The sequence below is a fragment of the Phyllobates terribilis genome, unplaced genomic scaffold (genome assembly GCF_046119375.1).
Source record: "Phyllobates terribilis strain yellow unplaced genomic scaffold, ASM4611937v1 Scaffold_14__1_contigs__length_39327217, whole genome shotgun sequence".
In the NCBI taxonomy this organism is placed as follows: Eukaryota; Metazoa; Chordata; class Amphibia; order Anura; family Dendrobatidae; genus Phyllobates; species Phyllobates terribilis.
The window spans coordinates 31,674,031-31,695,322 of record NW_027362774.1 but is presented as its reverse complement, the minus strand read 5'-3'; the positions used below and the strand labels follow the sequence as shown (position 1 = coordinate 31,695,322).

Genomic DNA, 21,292 nt, shown 5'->3' with positions numbered 1-21,292 from the left:
GATCTGTAATAGATTGTTCTGAAGACATATGATGCCATTGTTCTCGGTAGCACATGCTGGTTACACAGGATTATCTGCTATCGAGTAAAGATGTTTTTAAACCATCTTAAAAATCATATCAAACAAGTAATTTCTTGCACGTGGGGTGATCCCTGTTCACACTGTATGAATATTAGGAATGGGGCGTCCCTGGGAGCGATGACCGTGCAGTGTAAATGTTTGCACAGAAAGGTCAAACCCCCCAAGACGGAAGAGTCAAGGAGCACAAGTGCCTGACAACCTGTAGTACTCGGAGCAGGAAGGATTTATAGCCGTCTTCTTCAGTTCAGGAACATGACTTCGTGGGGGTGCCACAGACCCTAAGCAGACCTCAATCAGAGGACAGTCCACCGGTCTGCTACCTCCATCACTCGTCTGATGACGGCACTATTCCGGTGTATACACAGTATATACATGTGGCTGTTCAGATGGTGGCTGATGAAGAGACTGAACTAGTCCCGGAGTGGCCAATTCTTGGCCATTTGAAGGGATGGGGCTTGAACTGTTCTCTCTTCCGTTCTTGCTGAGAGAATAGCAGGGGCCACGTTCTCACTAGATCTGGATACAGAGATCTGAGGAGCTCATAATCTATCTCCAGACAAGGTTCCCATCCAAAAACAGTTTGCGCCTGAGTCCTACAGGAGTGTGGAGGTTCAATACTGCAATACTGTCGGGTCACTTGAAATAAATAACCATTGTAATGGACGTCAGGGAACATGTGCTAAAGAGTAGTCTGTGCCCTGGGAGTGTTGTTTGTGCCATGGAGTGGTCTGTGCTTAGAAGTGATCTGTGCCTGTGACTGGTCTGTGCCCTGGGAGTGTGGTCTGTGCCTGGGAGTGTGGTCTGTGCCTGGGAGTGTGGTCTCTGCCTGGGAGTGTTGTTTGTGCCAGGGAATGGTCTGTGCCTGGGAGTGTTTGTGCCAGGGAGTGATCTGTGCTCGGGAGTGGTCTGTGCCCTGGGAGTGTGGTCTGTGCCCTGGGAGTGTGGTCTGTGCCTGGGAGTGTGGTCTGTGCCTGGGAGTGTGGTCTGTGCCTGGGAGTGTGGTCTGTGCCCTGGGAGTGTGGTCTGTGCCCTGGGAGTGTGGTCTGTGCCCTGGGAGTGTGGTCTGTGCCTGGGAGTGTGGTCTGTGCCCTGGGAGTGTGGTCTGTGCCTGTGAGTGGTCTGTGCCCAGGTGAAATCTATGCCTGTGACTGGTCTTTGTCCGCGTGTGGTCTGAGCCTGCTCCAAAATGCCCGAGCCCATCCAGCTGGCCCTTGGCCATTCTTACAGTCTCTGTAGCCATTCCTGATATTCGCCGGCTGGTGTACAGGTGTAGAGCTTCAGCGTATTCCTGACCTTTTGTCATCGTATCCAGCCGGGATCCTCTGCTCATTTCTAGATTCAGGAGGACAAATGTAGAGACTAATGCTCTTCTCTCCACAGGAGACTGTCCTGGATCCTGGAGGAAGATGAGGATGAGTCAGAGTAAGTGCTTGTTATTGTCAAGGATAGAGAGCCGGGGGGTGACGCAGATCCCACCACTGTCACGCCTTTGTCACAGATGACACCAGAGAGATCAAATGAGGCCAGAGATCCCACCACTGCCACCAGTTGTCAGGGCAACGCAACTCCGCTGCCTCTAATCGTCAGTACAACCATGCTATTGGCTGATGAGTGATGGACGAGGCTCCGGCTGCTTCCACTACTAGGCCAGTTATTGAGGAACTAACAGTGAACGTATGATATATACACCTCCGATTAGAACGCACGGAATATATATATATATATATATATATATATATATATATATATATATATATATATATATATATATATATATACCCCAGTATGGTCACTGCCAACTCCGCAATAACAAAAGGAACCTCTCGCTGTCACCACCAATTATTTGTACAGGCTGATTGGACGCCCGTTACAGGTACGGTATGGCTTCAGGGCTGCAGTTTACATAGCAGGGGGAACAGAGCTATTAAATTGTATATTTAATCCAGAAAGATATTCAGTGTTTATAAAAATATACAAGGTGATACAAAATGGGGACAAACAATGTGATATATACACAAAATGGGGACAAAACAATGTGATATATACGATCACATAAAATAAAAAGGATAATGAAAGAAAACTATTAAACCTCATGTCACGGAAATGGCTCTGAGCTTAGTGAAGGGAATAACTCCAATTAGGAAAATGGACAGAACCACAGCGAACTAAGTCCTCCAGAATGATCAATGACCCAAACCCAGATGATGTTTTTATTACCCCAAGGTTACATCCACCTACCTCCCCTTCATGAGCTCATGTGGGGGCAGATTGTGGGATGTACTGGGTCTGTTAGAATGTTATAAGATCCCCACCTTGCAGATATCGTCGCCCCTGAAGGTTCCAGGCAGCAGATATTGATGTCCTATTTCTTATTATGATTTTACCGTTACATAGAGATCAAACATGGCCCAGTTCGCATCATCTATCAGACCCGTTATTAAGTTAGAGGCGCTCCAAAGGTCCTACAGTGATGTGAGTGAATGTGTCACGTCCATCCCTTCATTAAGATGCTGAAAATCTATATCCCATATCGGATAGATACAAAACCCCAATATTCAAATGTGGACAATGGAGACACAAAGGCTGGAACATCCTCAGCAAGATCCTTTGAATCCTGGATGTTTCTTCCTTGGACTAAAGGAGCCCCTGCCTTCTCCGCCTCTGCGTAAGCAAATCTTTTTCTCACCATCTTTCTCACTATCCGAACAGGCTGGGAATAAAATATTCCCCACCTCCCCTGTTACCTTAGGAGCAGTGCTAATCATTGGGCAGTTTCCAAGGGCTATGTCACCATCCGTCGTGACACTGGTCAGCTGCACGGGACCACCTGCTTCATGATCTCTGTGACTGCCCCCATCAGCGTTAGCACTTATGCTGGCTCTTTTTAGGGGATCCACAGACACATCCCCCACAGTGTGACATGGCTGAGTTCTCCCTTACCACAATTCACATTTTCATTATGCATAACCTCCACATTATTGACAGTTGAACCACAGGAAGGATGAGACCTGGGAGGGTTGTCAGGGATGTATCGGGCAACCAACAGTCCCAGATCAGTTCCTGTCAGGGATTCCCACAGAGACAACACCGAGGAGATCACGCAATATCTCACCGTGCTGTCACTGTGTCACGGATTTAGTCCGGAATCGCAAGCACACGATCCCAACTACTCACTATTTAGGTATCGGCAAGCGACCAGTGAGCGTATGGCGTCACACCTCTGGGTTCCAACGCATGGAATACGTGTTTACACCCCGGTACAGTCACTGTCAGCTTCACGATAGCCCAATTATTAATATCATTTGCTGCCACCACTGGCCGAGTTTGAAATATAATACAGGCCTGGCCGGATGCCTGCGTTTTGGTAGCGTATATGGCTTCGCGGGATGGCAACGATTACAGGACAAAAGAAACAGAACTATTAAATTTTATATTTAATCCAAAAGGGAGTCAGTGTTTATGAAAAATGTATACAAGGAGACATTACAATACATAGCAGTTACACAAATAATAAGGGTTAAAGGAGAAACTTACTCTATAAAGATCGCTGCGATGATTCAATATAGCCGGACGGGACCTATCCTTTTGACTGTTCGGCGGAACGTGACCCCTTGCTTATGATACATAAGCTCCCTGCAATGAGTGAATCTCCAACCTCAGCAAACTATTTTATGTTGAAGGGATAGACTTACCCACACCCCCCTCCTGTGCAGAAATCTTGTGGGCTCGGCTCCACCCTCCCTGTCTTTATTAGAAAACTCTAACTTCTGGGATACCTTATCATACTTTGATCCCAGAAGCCCAAAAGTGATACCAAATTTTCTATTAAGATTTTACCTTAATTTAGAGACCACACGTTGCTCCGTTGCGGTCTAATATTCTGGTGCTTCTGCGCTACAGCTTCACGGAGGGGTTTTCGGCTACGAAAAAAATAGCATATCGCTCCTTGGCTGACCCTGCCACTAAAAATATAGGTCCCGTTATTGCTGGACGTACGGAACTTACAATATTTCTTATTTCGTATCGGTGCCGGCGAGACCATAGATTTCCCTTTGAAGCTCGGGAAGCAAGCCTGCGTCTAATCACCCCCTGTGTTTGCCAGGGAGAAAGATGCTCGCATTTTAATTAGGTTGGTGACACCTATCCTGCCAGCACTTGTGTACAAGGCCTTACTCATGAGTGTGCTAATTGGGGTTTTGTGCTGAGATCTACACGGAGACAGCTTTTATACTGACAAGTGGTCGATTGCTAGCTCTTGTCTTGGGACAAAAGGTGGAAGGGAGGGGCGAGGGAGCTTCAGGGGAAGAAAGAAAGTAAGAATATGTTCAATATTTTTCAATATTTCCCTGACAGTTCCAAATAACACATTTGTGGGGAGGTTCTTGGACACCCCCACTTCCTTTAACCTGCTAATCACTATCTGTCGTGAGGTCCACGTTGGAGGGTCTTCTGGAATACCTCAGAAGTCAGCTGGTATTTCCCTATCAGGGCCTGTTTGATGACCTCATAGTTTCCATCGTATTCTCAGGGGAGAGAGACGAACACCTCCAGAGCTTTGCCTTGTACCCCTGGGCAGGGCTGCCACTAGGAATTTCAGGGGCCCATACTGTCAAAATTTCTGAGCCCCCTTGAGCCTCCGCCCAGGCTCCACCCCAGCTCCGCCTACACCCCTCAAACCTTCCACAGTCCCACCATCCACTCTTGGAAAACTCCACTTCTGCACCAAGTCCTCACCAATCACACATTAACATTTCCCATCGAACACCAAATCACACACACAGCTGCAGCTTTTATTTTGGCCAAAAGATTTTTTTAAACCGCCACCAGGACAAGGTAGATTCTCTTGGCCGGGCCTTACTCTACTTTTCCCCCCATATTTCTTCCCCCCGTGTCTCTTCCCCCCACGTTTCTTCCCCCGTGTCTCTACCCCCGTGTCTCTCTTACCCGTGCCTCTTCCTCCCGGGTCTCCTCCCTCCGTGTCTCTTCCCTGTGTCTTTTCCCCCGTTGTCTCTTCCCCCTGTGTCTCTTCCCCGTGTCTCTTCCCCCGTGTCTTTTCCCTGTGTCTCTCTTACTCGTGCCTCTTCCTCCCGTGTCTCCTCCCCCATGTCTCTTCCCCCCGTGTCTCCTTCCCTCGTGTCTCCTTCCCCCGTGTTTCCTCCCCTCGTGTCTCTTCCTCCGTGTCTCTTCTCCCCCATGTCTCCTCCCCCCATGTCTCTTCCCTCGTGTCTCTTCCCCTCTTGTCTCTCCCCCGTGTCTCTTCCCCTGTGTCTCATCTCCCCGTGTCTCTTCCCTCGTGTCTTTCCCCCGTGTCTCTTCCCCCCTTGTCTCTCCCCCCCTTGTCTCCCCCGTGTCTCTTTCCCCCATGTCTCTTCCCCCCGTGTCTCCTCCCCCATGTCTCCTCCCCCGTGTCTCTTCCCCCGTGTCTCTTTCCCCCCTTGTCTCCTTCCCCCCGTGTCTCTTCCCCCCGTGTCTCCTCCCCCGTATCTCTTCCCCCGTGTCTTTTCCCCCTTGTCTCCTTCCCCCCGTGTCTCCTTCCCCCCGTGTCTCCTTCCCCCCGTGTCTCCTTCTCCCCGTGTCTCTTCCTCCCTGTGTCTCTTCCCTCCTTGTCTCTTCCCCCCCTTGTCTCCCCTCGTGTCTCTTTCCCCCATGTCTCCTCCCCCGTGTCTCTTTCCCCCCTTGTCTCCTCCCGGTGTCTCTTCCCCCCGTGTCTTTTTCCCCCTTGTCTCCTTCCCCCCCGTGTCTCCTTCCCCCCGTGTCTCTTCCTCCCTCGTGTCTCCTTCCATGTTTCCTCCCCTCATGTCTCTTCCCCCGTGTCTCTTCCACCCGTGTCTCTTCTCCCCTTGTCTCTTCCCCCGTGTCTCCTCCCCCCATGTCTCTTCCCTCGTGTCTCTTCCCCTCTTGTCTCTCCCCCGTGTCTCTTTCCCCCGTGTCTCTTCCCCTGTGTCTCTTCCCCGTGTCTCATCTCCCCGTGTCTCTTCCCTCGTGTCTTTCCCCCATGTCTCTTCCCCCCTTGTCTCCCCGTGTCTCTTTCCCCCATGTTTCTTCCCCCATGTCTCCTCCCCCGTGTCTCTTTCCCCCCTTGTCTCCTTCCCCCGTGTCTTTTCCCCCCTTGTCTCCTTCCCCCGTGTCTCTTCCTCCCTGTGTCTCTTCCCTCCTTGTCTCTTCCCCCCCTTGTCTCTTTCCCCTGTGTCTCCTCCCCGTGTCTCTTTCCCCCCTTGTCTCCTTCCCCTCGTGTCTCTTCTCCCGTGTCTCCTCCCCGTGTCTCTTCCCCCCGTGTCTTTTCCCCCCTTGTCTCTTCCTCCCTGTGTCTCTTCCCTCCTTGTCTGTTCCCCTTGTCTCTCCCCCATTTCTCTTTCCCCCATGTCTCTTCCCCCCGTTGTCTCTCCCCCGTGTCTCTTTCCCCCATGTCTCTTCCCTCGTGTCTTTCCCCCATGTGTCTTACCCCTTCTCTCCCCCATGTCTCTTTCCCCATGTCTCTTCCCCCCTTGTCTCTTCCCTCATGTCTTTCCCCCGTGTCTCTTGCCCCCGTGTCTCTTTCCCCCGAGTCTCTTCCCCCCCTTGTCTCCCCGTGTCTCTTTCCCCCATGTCTCTTCCCCCGGGTCTCCTTCCCCCCGTGTCTCCTCCCCTGTGTCTCTTTCCCCCGTGTCTCCTTCCCCGTGTCTCTTCCCTTCCTTGTGTCTTCCCCCGTGTCTCTTTCCCCCATGTCTCTTTCCCCCCTTGTCTCTTTCCCCCCTGTCTCTTTCCCCCGTGTCTCTTCCCTCATGACTTTCCCCCGTGTCTCTTTCCCCCGTGTTTCCTCCCCCCGTGTCTCTTTCCCCCGTGTCTCTCTCCCCCGTGTCTCTTCCTCCCCCGTGTCTCTTCCCCGTGTCTCCTCCCCGTGTCTCTTCCTTCCCCGTGTCTCTTCCCCCCGTGTCTCTCCCCCCATGTCTCTTCCTCCCCCGTGTCTCTTCCCCCATGTCTCTTCCTGCCCCTTGTCTCTCCCCTGTGTCTCCTCCCCCGTGTCTCTTCCTCCCGTGTCTCTCCCCCCGTGTCTCCTCCTCCCCGTGTCTCTCCCCCCATGTCTCTTCCCCCCGTGTCTCTTCCCCCGTGTCTCCTCCCCCGTGTCCCTTCCCCCGTGTCTCTTCCCCCTGTGTCTCTTCCCCCCGTGTCTCTTCCTCCCGTGTCTCTTCCCACCGTGTCCCTTTCACCCGTGTCTCTTCCCCCCGTGTCTCTCTTCCCCGTGTCTCTTCCCACTGTGTCCCTTTCCCCCGTGTCTCTTCTCCCCGTGTCTCCTCCCCCGTGTCTCTTCCCACCGTGTCCCTTTCCCCCCATGTCTCTTCCCACCGTGTCCCTTTCCCCCATGTCTCTTCCCACCGTGTCTCTTCCCACCGTGTCCCTTTCCCCGTGTCTCTTCTCCCCGTGTCTCCTCCCCCGTGTCTCTTCCCACCGTGTCCCTTTCCCCGTGTCTCTTCCCACCGTGTCCCTTTCCCCCGTGTCTCTTCCCCCCGTGTCTCTCTTCCCCGTGTCTCTTCCCACCGTGTCCCTTTCCCCCCATGTCTCTTCCCACCGTGTCCCTTTCCCCCGTGTCTCCTCCCCCGTGTCTCTTCCCACCGTGTCCCTTTCCCCGTGTCTCCTCCCCCGTGTCTCTTCCCACCGTGTCCCTTTCCCCCGTGTCTCCTCCCCCGTGTCTCTTCCCACCGTGTCCCTTTCCCCGTGTCTCTTCCCCCGTGTCTCTCCCCCCGTGTCTCTTCCCTCCCTGTCTCCTCCCCCGTGTCTCTCCCCCGTGTCTCTTCCCCGTGTCTCTTCCCCCCGTGTCTCGCAGGCTGCACGTCTCGGGTGACAGTGATGATTCGGATGATTTGCTCCGGGAGACGCGGTGAGTAGCGGCCGCCGGGACGTCACCACCTGTCTCCTAGCAACCCGGCTCCTCCCCTAGTTACGGATGCGCTTCCCTTAGTTACAGTCCTTAGCGGGAGCAGAATACAAGGGACGTACCGACCGCAACACCGGGAACCGGAGAGCGGCGACACCGGGAGGAGGCACAGGGGGTGAGGAGAGGAGGAGGAAGAGGTACAGGGGGTGAGGAGAGGAGGAGGAGGTACAGGGGGTGAGGACAGGAGGAGGAGGAGGTACAGGGGGTGAGGACAGGAGGAGGTACAGGGGGTGAGGACAGGAGGAGGCACAAGGGTGAGGACAGGAGGAGGAGGAGGCACAGGGGGTGAGGACAGGAGGAGGAGGAGGTACAGGGGGTGAGGAGAGGAGGAGGAGATACAGGGGTTGAAGACAGGAGGAGGTACAGGGGGTGAGGACAGGAGGAGGAGGAGGCACAAGGGTGAGGACAGGAGGAGGAGGAGGCACAGGGGGTGAGGAAGAAGAGGAGGCACAGGGGGTGAGAACAGGAGGAGGAGGAGGTACAGGGGGTGAGGACAGGAGGAGGAGGAGGTAGGTATAGGGGGTGAGGACAGGAGGAGGTACAGGGGTAAGGACAGGAGGAGGAGGCACAGGGGGTGAGGAGAGGAGGAGGCACAGGGGGTGAGGAGAGGAGGAGGAGTAGGTACAGGGGGTGAGGACAGGAGGAGGAGGAGGCACAGGGGGTGAGGAGAGGATGAGGTACAGGGGGTGAGGAGAGGAGGAGGAGGTACAGGGGGTGAAGACAGGAGGAGGAGGAGGTACAGGGTTTGAGGAGAGGAGGAGGTACAGGGGAAGAGGACATGAGGAGGAGGAGGTACAGGGGGTGAGGACAGGAGGAGGAGGTACAGGGGGTGAGGACAGGAGGTGGAGGAGGTACAGGGGATGAGGACAGGAGGAGGAGGTACAGGGGGTGAGGAGAGGAGGAGGCAGAAGTACAGGGGGTGAGGAGAGGAGGAGGTACAGGGGGTGAGGACAGGAGGAGGAGGAGGCACAGGGGTGAGGACAGGAGAAGGAGGAGGAACAGGGGTGAGGACGAGGAGGAGGTACAGGGGGTGAGGAGGAGGAGGAGGCACAGGGGTGAGGAGGAGGAGGAGGCACAGGGGGTGAGAACAGGAGGAGGAGGAGGTACAGGGGGTGAGGACAGGAGGAGGAGGAGGTACAGGGGGTGAGGAGAGGAGGAGGTACAGGGGGTGAGGACAGGAGGAGGTACAGGGGTAAGGGCAGGAGGAGGAGGCACAGGGGGCGAGGACAGGAGGAGGAGGCACAGGGGGTGAGGAGAGGAGGAGGCACAGGGGGTGAGGAGAGGAGGAGGAGTAGGTACAGGGGGTGAGGACAGGAGGAGGAGGAGGCACAGGGGGTGAGGAGAGGAGGAGGTACAGGGGGTGAGGAGAGGAGGGGGAGATACAGGGGGGAGGAGAGGAGGTGGAGGAGGTACAGGGGGTGAAGACAGGAGGAGGAGGTACAGGGTTTGAGGAGAGGAGGAGGTACAGGGGAAGAGGACATGAGGAGGAAGAGGTACAGGGGGTGAGGACAGGAGGAGGAGGTACAGGGGGTGAGGACAGGAGGTGGAGGAGGTACAGGGGATGAGGACAGGAGGAGGAGGTACAGGGGGTGAGGAGAGGAGGAGGCAGAGGTACAGAGGGTGAGGAGAGGAGGAGGTACAGGGGGTGAGGACAGGAGGAGGAGGAGGCACAGGGGTGAGGACAGGAGGAGGAGGAGGCACAGGGGTGAGGAGAGGAGGAGGAACAGGGGTGAGGAGGAGGAGGTACAGGGAGTGAGGACAGGAGAAGGAGGAGGAACAGGGGTGAGGACAGGAGGAGGAGGTACAGGGGGTGAGGAGAGGAGGCACAGGGGTGAGGACAGGAGGAGGAGGTACAGGGGGTGAGGAGAGGAGGAGGAGGAGGTACAGGGGGTGAGGAGAGGAGGAGGAGGTACAGGGGGGGAGGAGAGGAGGTGGAGGAGGTACAGGGGGTGAGGACAGGAGGAGGAGGTATAGGGGGTGAGGCGAGGAGGAGGTACAGGCGAAGAGGACATGAGGAGGAGGAGGTACAGGGGGTGAGGACAGGAGGAGGAGTAGGTATAGTGGGTGAGGACAGGAGGAGGAGGCACAGGGGGTGAGGACAGGAGAAGGAGGAGGAACAGGGGTGAGGACAGGAGGAGGAGGTACAGGGGGTGAGGAGAGGAGGAGGAGGAGGCACAGGGGTGAGGACAAGAGGAGGAGGTACAGGGGGGTGAGGAGAGGAGGAGGAGGAAGTACAGGGGGTGAGGAGAGGAGGAGGTATAGGGGCTGAGGACAGGAGGAGGAGGAGGTGCAGGGGGTGAGGACAGGAGGAGGAGGTACAGGGGGAGGACAGGAGGAAGAGGTGCAGGGGGTGAGGACAGGACGAGGAGGAGGTACAGGGGGTGAGGACAGGAGGAGGAGGAGGAGGTACAGGGGATGAGGACAGAAGGAGGAGGTACAGGGGGTGAGGACAGGAGGAGGAGGAGGCACAGGGGGTGAGGACAGGAGGAGGAGTAGGCACAGGGGGTGAGGACAGGAGGAGGAGGAGGCACAGGGGGTGAGGAGAGGAGGAGGTACAGTGGGTGAGGAGAGCAGGAGGTACAGGGGAAGAGGACATGAGGAGGAGGAGGTACAGGGGGTGAAGACAGGAGGAGGAGGAGGTACAGGGGGTGAGGACAGGAGGAGGAGGCACAGGGGATGAGGACAGGTGGAGGAGGTACAGGGGGTAAGGACAGGAGGAGGAGGCACAGGGGGTGAGGACAGGAGGAGGAGTAGGTACAGGGGGTGAGGACAGGAGGTGGAGGAGGTACAGGGAGTGAGGACAGGAGGAGGAGGAGGTACAGGGGGTGAGGAGAGCAGGAGGTACAGGGGAAGAGGACATGAGGAGGAGGAGGTACAGGGGGTGAGGACAGGAGGAGGAGGAGGTATAGGGGGTGAGGACAGGAGGAAGAGGTACAGAAGGAGGAGGACAGGAGGAGGAGGAGGTACAGGGGGTGAGCACAGGAGGAGTAGGAGGTACAGGGGGTGAGGACAGGAGGAGGTGGTACAGGGGGTGAGGACAGGAGGAGGAGGAGGTACAGGGGGTGAGGACAGGAGGAGGAGGTACAGGGGGTGAGGAGAGAAGGGTTCCCTCTGGGATGTGCAGGGAGCTGATGTCGGGGTCTTTGCTTTCTGTATTGTTTCGTCAGTCAGGTGACCGGAGCCCCCGGACGTCTGCAGTCGTCGGCTCTTTGCCCCTCACTGGTTGAAGATGTGTTGAGCATCCAGTACATGCAGGTAATGCCGTGTATTGTGTCAGCAGTGTCGGTGACGTCCCCTTGTCATGGAGGCGCCGGTGACCTCAGCTGTCTGTCTGTTTCAGGTTCTGGGACCAGCTTTGGACGCTTTGGTGGCCAGAGATCCTGGTGAGTCTCAGGAGCAGCTGACCTTTGGCGCGGGGCGTGGCGTCCCCTTTGACGCGGGGGCTGTGGCGTCCCCTTTGACGCGGGGGCTGTGGCGTCCTCTTTGGCGAGGGGGCTGTGGCGTCCCCTTTGGCGCGGGGGCTTTGGCGTCCCCTTTGGCGCGGGTGTCGCGGTATCTCATTTGGCGCTGGGGCGCGGCATCCCCTTTGGCGCGGGGTGCAGCATCCCCTTTGGCGCAGGGCGCGGCGTACCCTTTGGCGCGGGGGTGCGGCGTCCCCTTTGGTGCGGGGGCACGGCGTCCCCTTTGGCGTGTGGTGCGGCGTCCCCTTTGGTGCGGGGGCGTGGTGCCCCCTTTGGCGCGTGGTGCGGTGTCCCCTTTGGTGCGGGGCGCGGCGTCCCCTTTGGCGCGTGGTGTGGCGTTCCCTTTGATGCGGGGGCACGGCGCCCCCTTTGGCGTGGAGCGTGGTGTCCCCTTTGGCGCGGGGGCTGTGGCATCCCCTTTGGCGTGGGGTGCGGCGTCCCCTTTGGCGCGGGGGCTGTGGCATCCCCTTTGGCGCGGCGTCCCCTTTGGCTCGGGGCGCGGCGTCCCCTTTGGCGCGGGGCGTGGCGTCCCCTTTGGCGCGTGGCGTCCCCTTTGCCCCAGGGCGTGGCGTCCCCTTTGGTGCAGGGGCTGTGGCATCCCCTTTGGCGCGGGGCGCGGCGTCCCCTTTGGCGCGGGGTGCGGCGTCCCCTTTGGCGCGGGGTGCGGTGTCCCCTTTGGCACGGGGGCTGTGGCATTCCCTTTGGCGCGGGGGCTGTGGCATTCCCTTTGGCGCAGGGGCGCGGCGTCCCCTTTGGCGCGGGGGCTGTGGCATCCCCTTTGACGCGGGGCGCAGCGTCCCCTTTGGCGCGGGTTGCGGCGTCCCCTTTGGCGCGGGGGCTGCGGCGTCACTTTTGGCGCAGGGGTGCGGCGTCCCCTTTGGCACGGGGCGTGGCGTCCCCTCTGTTGCGTCATGCGCTCGGCTCCTCTCACTCTCTATCCTCCTTGTTCCAGGTCCAGCGCTTTGCCTGTAGCTGCCGCCATCATGTCCCACCGCAGCGCTGACGTAGAGCTGTCCCGGCTGGTGCCCGGCCGTGGTGGCGCTGGTGGGCGACGCTCACAATCCGCTTTGTCAGACGCTGTAGAGGAGCTGCCGAATGTCCCGCACTACCGAGCCCCCTCCCTCCCGCTCAGCCTCAGGGATGGGGTGCTGAATCCCAGCTTCCAGGGGGACAGCGGCTCCCCCCGCCATGCCGTAGGTAGACCCCCCAGTGCTGTATGTGCGGCCCAGGGCGTCCGTCACATGTGACTGCAGCAGCAGATAATAGGAGTTGTAGTGCTGTCACGTATGTAACGTTCCCAAGGTCTTGTGGAACAATAACTCCCAGCGTATCCTGAAAAGAAAACTGTTCTGCTGGGAGTTGTAGTCTCTCTACTTGTGTGTGAATATCTGACGCTGTGGTCACATGTGAGGAGACGTGTTACTGTGTGTATCACCCTCATCCTCCCCCATTATCACTTCCCACATTATCCTCGCTCTCGGGCAGGAGGATCACCCCCATCATCCACACCTCCCCCACACCTCCCCGTTCCTCCAGCTTCATTATGATGTGCTCAGTGAGATTCTCTGGTCATTTGGCTGCAGCCATCAGTGAGGAGGCCCTGCTGATGGTTTCCCTCTGGTCAGTCACATGTTCGGGGCATCTCTTCACCTCTGGATCCATTGATGTCTGCGGTGACCATCTCATGTGTAGGGCGTAATGGGCCCATGTGTCTGCCCCCCAGATGCCATGTCCTCCAGTCACCCCGTGGTCAGCATCAAGGACGTGGACTCCGGCTGCATCACAGACGCTCTGGGACCAGAGGCGCCGGAGAAGCCACCAGGCTCCCCCTACAAGCACAGGACCCTGACTGTGCCGGGGGCTTCACTGGCTTCAAAGAGGTAATGACTCCTGCATGGCTGCCACCCCCACCACTTCCGCCCTCACCACTGCGGCCACCATGTCTGTCGCCCCCACCACTGCCGCCCGCACCACTGCAGCCACCACGACTGCCATCCCCACGTCTGCCGCCCCAACGACTGCGGCCACCACGACTGCCATCCCCACGTCTGCCGCCCCCACGACTGCGGCCACCACGACTGCCATCCCCACGTCTGCCGCCCCCACCACGACTGCCGCCCCCACAACTGCCGCCCGCGCCACTGTGACCACCATGACTGCCATCCCCACAACTGCCGCCCCTATGACTGCCACCCGCACCACTGTGGCCACCATGACTGCCGCCCGCACCACTGTGACCACCATGACTGCCATCCCCAAAACTGCTGCCCCTATGACTGCCACCCGCACCACTGTGGCCACCATGACTGCCGCCCCCACGACTGCCTCCCCCACGACTGCCGCCCGCACCACTGTTGCCACTGTGTCTGCCGCCCCCACGACTTCCGCCGCACCACTGCGGCCACCATGACTGCTGCTACCACGTCTGCCGCCCCCATTACAGCCGCCCGCACGACTGCCGCCCCCACATCTTATCTGATCAGGACTTCTGGTCACCTTCACCTCTGACTTTCTAGTCTTGGCGCCGTTCCCACTGGCCCGTGAATGGCTCTTCCACAGCTCTTGAGCAGCGCAAGTCCCTCATTTTGCCTAATTTATATTTTACAGCCGGAAGAGGACGCAGTCTGAGGCGGAAAACATGGATGAAACATCAGAAGCTCTGGAGGAGGAAGAGTAAGTCTTCTGTAACCTGTGCGCCCTCATCTTCGTCATGCCGCTCACCCCCTGTGGCGTCTTCCAGAAATGTTTGGGGTCTTTGCGCCCCTCAGTGTCGTCTTCCCACCTCTTGCTGCATATTGGCTTCCTGTGGTTCTCAGCTAGACAGTGATGATCCTAGGGTTAATCTTGCTGAGCGAGCGGGCCACCAGGAGCTGGTGGGCTTACACCTTTTGGTCTAGCCTCCTGACAACTATATGTTTTTCTCAGCAAGTAAAGCCCCATGACAAAAGAAGAGACACTGCACGCAGGGCCGGACAATAGGGGGTCAACCTAATTCACATTGACACTAATGGAGAAACTACTCACTCTAAGGAGGAGAAGAGTGAAGGGGAAGAGGATAGTGAGAGAGGAGGAGAATGACGGACAAGGAGGAAAGCGAGCTGGGGGAAGAGTAGGAGGAGAGCGACGGATGAGGAGGAGAGTGAGGAGGAGGAGTGATGGATAAAGAGGAGCAAAATTTTGGAGGAAAGCAAGGAGAAAGAGGAGAGCGAGGAATGTGGAGTAGGAGCACGAGGGGCGAGGCTGAGGGGGTGAGGCAGAGGAGAGCGAGGAACGAGGCAGAAGAGAGCGAGGGACGAGGCTGAGGAGAGCGAGGGACGAGGCTGAGGAGAGCGAGGGACGAGGCTGAGGAGAGCGAGGGACGAGGCAGAGGAGAGCGAGGGACGAGGCTGTGGAGAGCGAGGGACGAGGCTGAGGAGAGCGAGGGACGAGGCTGAGGAGAGCGAGGGACGAGGCTGAGGAGAGCGAGGGACGAGGCAGAGGAGAGCGAGGGACGAGGCTGAGGAGAGCGAGGGACGAGGCAGAGGAGAGCGAGGGACGAGGCAGAGGAGAGCGAGGGACGAGGCTGAGGAGAGCGAGGGACGAGGCTGAGGAGAGCTAGGGACGAGGCTGAGGAGAGCGAGGGACGAGGCAGAGGAGAGCGAGGGACGAGGCAGAGGAGAGCGAGGGACGAGGCAGAGGAGAGCGAGGGACGAGGCTGAGGAGAGCGAGGGACGAAGCAGAGGAGAGCGATGGACGAGGCTGAGGAGAGCGAGGGACGAGGCAGAGGAGCGCGAGGGACGAGGCTGAGGAAAGTGAGGGACGAGGCTGAGGAGAGCGAGGGAGGGACGAGATTGAGGGACAAGAAGGAGAGTGATGGAGGTCGAGTAGGAGCGCGAGAGGCGAGGCTGAGGAGCGCGAGGGACGAGGCAGACGAGAGCAAGGGACGAGGCAGAGGAGCGCGAGGGACGAGGCTGAGGAGAGCGAGGGAGGGACGAGATTGAGGGACAAGAAGGAGGAGAGTGAGGGATGAGGATGAGAAGAAGCAGTGTGAGGGACGAGAAGGGGAAGTGTGGGGATGAGGAGAGTGAGGGACAAGGAGGGAAAATATTCCTTTTGGCTGCGTAGACTCCATTATAGATGCTGGGGGCGGCTATATTGGGGGCACTCGGAATGTATGCTTGTGGTGGTATATATGCCTTCCCCAGATTCAAGTATCCAACCAGGAAGGTTGTGGGAGAAGGAGCGGCGTGACCTGATGGTCATGTGGTCATTATGGGAGGAGGCAGTTTACACCCCAGGGGATTCCTATCTGACACCTTTTGGCCGCCTTATTCGGGAGGGTCTCGTCTAGGTATTTGAGGGGAAAGGTTTCCCTATACTGAGGTTCACTATCGTGCCTCCTCAGCGAGTCAATCTTCCTCTAGCATTGATCTAGGCTCCATGGCCGCTCTATGGTACCACTAATCCAGGGTGGGATATCTCCCAGGCCGCAGTCAGACTCTTCTGGGATGGAAGCCTAGCCTTTCAGGCTGTACAGTCATGGCCAAAAGTATTGAGAATGAGACAAATAGTAATTTTTCCAAAGTTTACTGCTTCATTTTTTGTAATGGCAATTTGCATATATGTTATGCACACGCCCGGGCTAAGCGGCGTGTGCGTGTGATTGTAGTGATTCCACTGGACCGTGCCGGAGAGTGAATGCCTGGAGGGGCGTGACTAAGTATTCACCCGATCCGACCAGGGTCGCACGACGGCATACGACGCCAGTGCACCAAGGAGGAACCGAGCAGAGGGACCAGGTGCTACTCCAGGACAGACCCCGGACACGGCTGTTGACCCACACAGGGGAATACAGGAACAGGCTGGTAGGCTGGCACACAGACTGGAGGGTATAGGCAGGCACGACTGGTATGCAGGCAGGCGGGTATGCAGGCAGGGGGGTAAAGGCAAGCACAGCTAGAGTGCAGACAGGGAGGCACTCGCAGGTAGGAACACAGGCGGGATAGGACCCAGTACACACCGGGACTCAGGAACAATACAGGCAGAGGGTTACAGGCAAGCACAGCTAGAGTGCCGACAAGGCTGAGCAGGGAGGTCAGGGCTCTGTTCACACGGAACAGACAGGAAGGGAAAGACAGAGCCAGATACTCACACAGTACTTGCAGAGACAACAAGCAGGAGTTAGGTACGAGTTCAGACTCTGCAGAAAAAGGAAGGGAACGGACATAGAGGCAAAACAGGTAAAGGACAGGAGAGAGTTCAGACTGGAACTGAGTGTACGGAGGAGACCGACACTGCAGAGGGATACAGGAGCGGGTCTGGGAATACGGCCCCCAGAGAGGCAGGACGAACAGGCAAGGAGCGTGTTCAGACAGGACAGACAAGATACAGGAGCGGGTCTAGGAAATCGGCCACTAGAAGGCGAGAGGAACAGGCTAGGAGCGAGTTCAGACAGGTCAGACAAGATACAGGAACGGGTCTAGGTAATCGGCCCCTAGAAGGCAGGAGGAACAGGCTAGGAGCGTGTTCAGACAGGACAGACAAGAGAACACAGAAAGGACTCAGTTCAGACACGGGAGCTGATACCGCAAAGCAGGAGAAATACAGGACTCAGTTCAGACACGGGAACTGATACAAAAAGCAGGAGACAAGAGACGGGACCTGGCACCTTCAGAGTGCAAGCACACACTGAAGGAAACACTATGCTCAGGCAGGGATAGAAGGGAGCTGCTGAGCTATATACCAAGTGACAGACAGCAATAGGCTGAGGACGCACAAGGGGTGTGACCCACAGCAGGTACAAAAGGCAGGAAGTGATCGGGCGCCGCCCTTAAGCAGCAGAAACAGACACAAACAGACAGCATGGAGGGAAGCCAGAGAGACATTCTGGACAGGAGATCAAGTGCGCCCTCTTGCACAGTGGGAGATGGACCACCATGCAAGGACGCCGCCAGGTATGTTACAGTACCTCCCCCCTTACGCCCCCTCTTCTTCAGGCCTGCCAGAATCTTCCGCAGGGAATTCGAGGACCAGTCGTTCACTGGGTTGGAGGGGGACAGAGACTTAAGGGTAATCTCTGCTTCGAGGTACATCTTGTCAAGCTCACAGGAAGAAATAGACGGGTTATCAGGTACATAATGAGGAAAAGTCACTGTCTCTTTGTTATCTAGTGGTATCCCGGAGGATTCAGGAAACAACTGGAGGTCCTCCGCCGGGTCAGAAGAGTGCAGAGGCTCAGAGAAAACAACTGCTTCAGAGTACACTAGGTCGGACTCACTGGAGGAAGCAGGCGAGGTATCGGGTACCGAGTATAGGAAAGTCTCTGTCCATTCACCACCAGGTGGCACCCCGAAGGGTTCTGGAGACAGCTGGCGGTCCTCCGCCTGGTCAGAGGGGTGTAGAGACTCACGGGTAACCTCTGCTTCAGAGTACACTAGGTCGGACTCACTGGACGAAGCAAGCGAGGTATCAGATCCAGGATATAGGAAAGTCTCTGTCCATTCACCACCAGGTGGCACCCCGAAGGATTCTGAACACAACTGGAGGTCCTCCGCCTGGTCGGAGGGGTGTAGAGACTCAGGAGTAACCTCTGCTTCGGAGTACACTAGGTTGGACTCACTGGACGAAGCGAGCGAGGTATCAGGTACAGAGTATAGGAGAGTCTCTGTCCTTTCGCTACCAGGTAGCACCCCGAAGGGTTCAGGAGACAACTGGAGATCCTCCGCCTGGTCGGAGGGGTGTAGAGACTCGGAGGTAACTACCACTTTGGGGTACCCATTGTCAGGCTCACAGGACGAAGCGGACAAAGTATTGAGTACCGGGTGTAGAGAAGTCTCTCTCCATTTGTCATCGAGTGGTATCCCGGAGGGTTCAGGAGGCAACAGGGGATCCTCCGCCAGGTAGTAGAGGTGCACAGACTCTGAGGTAACCACAGCTTTGGAGCATCCTTGGACATGCACACCGGTTAAAGAGAAAGAAGCATCTGATGCCGGGTGCAGGAAGTTCTCCTGTGTGGAGTCTGGATGGGCAGAAGTCTCTTCGGCCAGGAGAACTGGTGCACTACCCACGCACATTACCCATTGGGGTTTCTCCGGGATACAGGGAGATGAAGCTTCAGTAGGGACTTCAAGGTTGGGGTCAGGAGGTCTCAGGGAGGACAGACCCTGGCGTGACGGCTTGCCTCTAAGTCTAGCACGTCTGGACTGCCTCTTGAGGTTGAGAGAAGTATTCCGGAAAGCGTAGTCACCCTGTGAGGATTCCGGGTGGGCAGTAGTCTCATTGGGCTGGAGGACTATTGCGCTACCCACACACATTACCCGTCGGGGCTGCTCCGGGATATTGGGAAGTGAAGCTTCAGCAGGGGCTTCAGAGTTAGGGTCCTCGAAGACCATACGAAAGGCCACCAGGAAGGCCTGCAGGTCAAGGATGACAGGATCCCATGCTTCCCATAGGGGGGTGACCCATTTCAAGGCATCACCCGCTAGGTAGTCAATCATAAAGGCCACTTTAGCCCAATCGGAAGGAAAATAGAGAGGGTAGGCCTTAAAGTGTAGCATGCATTGCTCCACAAATGCACGACACTGTCTTGGATCCCCATAGTAACGTGGCGGATCCGCAGGAACGAGAGCTGATAGATCCATCTGGACGGGTGCGTAATTCGCCTGGAACTCAGCTAAAGGGGGGAAAAAATTTATTTATTTATTTTAATGCATGTATTCGCTGGAAAAACTTCTCAAAGAGCGAAGGCCGTGGGGCTCAACGGGAACCACGGCCTGAGCATGCTGTTATGCACACGCCCGGGCTAAGCGGCGTGTGCGTTTGATTGGTAGTGATTCCACTGGACCGTGCCGGAGAGTGAATGCCTGGAGGGGCGTGACTAAGTATTCACCCGATCCGACCAGGGTCGCACGACGGCATACGACGCCAGTGCACCAAGGAGGAACCGAGCAGAGGGACCAGGTGCTACTCCAGGACAGACCCCGGACACGGCTGTTGACCCACACAGGGGAATACAGGAACAGGCTGGTAGGCTGGCACACAGACTGGTGGGTATAGGCAGGCACGACTGGTATGCAGGCAGGCGGGTATGCAGGCAGGGGGGTAAAGGCAAGCACAGCTAGAGTGCAGACAGGGAGGCACTCGCAGGTAGGAACACAGGCGGGATAGGACCCAGTACACACCGGGACTCAGGAACAATACAGGCAGAGGGTTACAGGCAAGCACAGCTAGAGTGCCGACAAGGCTGAGCAGGGAGGACAGGGCTCTGTTCACACGGAACAGACAGGAAGGGAAAGACAGAGCCAGATACTCACACAGTACTTGCAGAGACAACAAGCAGGAGTTAGGTACGAGTTCAGACTCTGCAGAAAAAGGAAGGGAACGGACATAGAGGCAAAACAGGTAAAGGACAGGAGAGAGTTCAGACTGGAACTGAGTGTACGGAGGAGACCGACACTGCAGAGGGATACAGGAGCGGGTCTGGGAATACGGCCCCCAGAGAGGCGGAACGAACAGGCAAGGAGCGTGTTCAGACAGGACAGACCAGACACAGGAGCGGGTCTAGGAAATCGGCCACTAGAAGGCGAGAGGAACAGGCTAGGAGCGAGTTCAGACAGGTCAGACAAGATACAGGAACGGGTCTAGGTAATCGGCCCCTAGAAGGCAGGAGGAACAGGCTAGGAGCGTGTTCAGACAGGACAGACAAGAGAACACAGAAAGGACTCAGTTCAGACACGGGAGCTGATACCGCAAAGCAGGAGAAATACAGGACTCAGTTCAGACACGGGAACTGATACAAAAAGCAGGAGACAAGAGACGGGACCTGGCACCTTCAGAGTGCAAGCACACACTGAAGGAAACACTATGCTCAGGCAGGGATAGAAGGGAGCTGCTGAGCTATATACCAAGTGACAGACAGCAATAGGCTGAGGACGCACAAGGGGTGTGACCCACAGCAGGTACAAAAGGCAGGAAGTGATCGGGCGCCGCCCTTAAGCAGCAGAAACAGACACAAACAGACAGCATGGAGGGAAGCCAGAGAGACATTCTGGACAGGAGATCAAGTGCGCCCTCTTGCACAGTGGGAGATGGACCACCATGCAAGGACGCCGCCAGGTATGTTACAATATACTTCTGAATGTCAAAGAGTGGTCAGCTTAACAGCAATTACTGTACTTGCAAATTCAATATTTGCCCAGAAAATGAACTTTAACCCCCAAAACACATTTCAACATCATTGCAGTCCTGCCTTAAAAGGAGCAGCTAACATCGTCTTAGTGATTGATACATTAACACAGGTGTGGGTGTTGATGAGGACAGGGCTGGCGATCAATCAGTCATGATTAAGTAAGAATGACATCACTGGACACTTTAAAAGGAGGCTGGTTCTTGGTATCATTGTTTCTCTTCAGTTAACCATGGTTATCTCTAAAGAAACACGTGCAGCCATCATTACACTGCACAAAAATGGCCTAACAGGGAAGAGTATCGCAGCTACAAAGATTGCACCTCAGTCAACAATCTATCGCATCATCAAGAACTTCAAGGAGAGAGCTTCCATTGTTGTCAAAAAGGCTCCAGGGCGCCCAAGAAAGAGCAGCAAGCGCCAGGACCGTATCTTAAAACTGTTTCAGCTGCGGGATGGGACTAGCAGCAGTGCTGAGCTTGCTCAGGAATGGCAGCAGGCTGGTGTGAGTGCTTCTGCACGCACTGTGAGGCGGAGACTCTTTGAGCAAGGGCTGGTTTCAAGGAGGGCAGCAAAGAAGCCACTTCTCTCCAGAAAAAACATCAGGGACCGACTGATATTCTGCAAAAGGTACAGGGAGTGGACTGCTGAGGACTGGGGCAAAGTCATTTTCTC

The 21,292-nt window shown here is 56.6% G+C and overlaps 1 protein-coding gene across 1 annotated transcript in view; it reads left to right on the top strand.

The window, feature by feature from the left end:
- The window catches only part of CNGB1 (cyclic nucleotide gated channel subunit beta 1), a 226,273-nt gene that overhangs the window by 134,317 nt on the left and 70,664 nt on the right, over nt 1–21,292 (top strand). The window contains exons 19-24 of the mRNA XM_073659858.1: nt 1,462–1,503; nt 7,883–7,936; nt 11,161–11,248; nt 11,334–11,376; nt 13,178–13,334; nt 14,062–14,127. Of these exons, the coding sequence (XP_073515959.1) occupies nt 1,462–1,503; nt 7,883–7,936; nt 11,161–11,248; nt 11,334–11,376; nt 13,178–13,334; nt 14,062–14,127 (450 nt within the window). The remainder of the gene's footprint in view (nt 1–1,461; nt 1,504–7,882; nt 7,937–11,160; nt 11,249–11,333; nt 11,377–13,177; nt 13,335–14,061; nt 14,128–21,292) is intronic.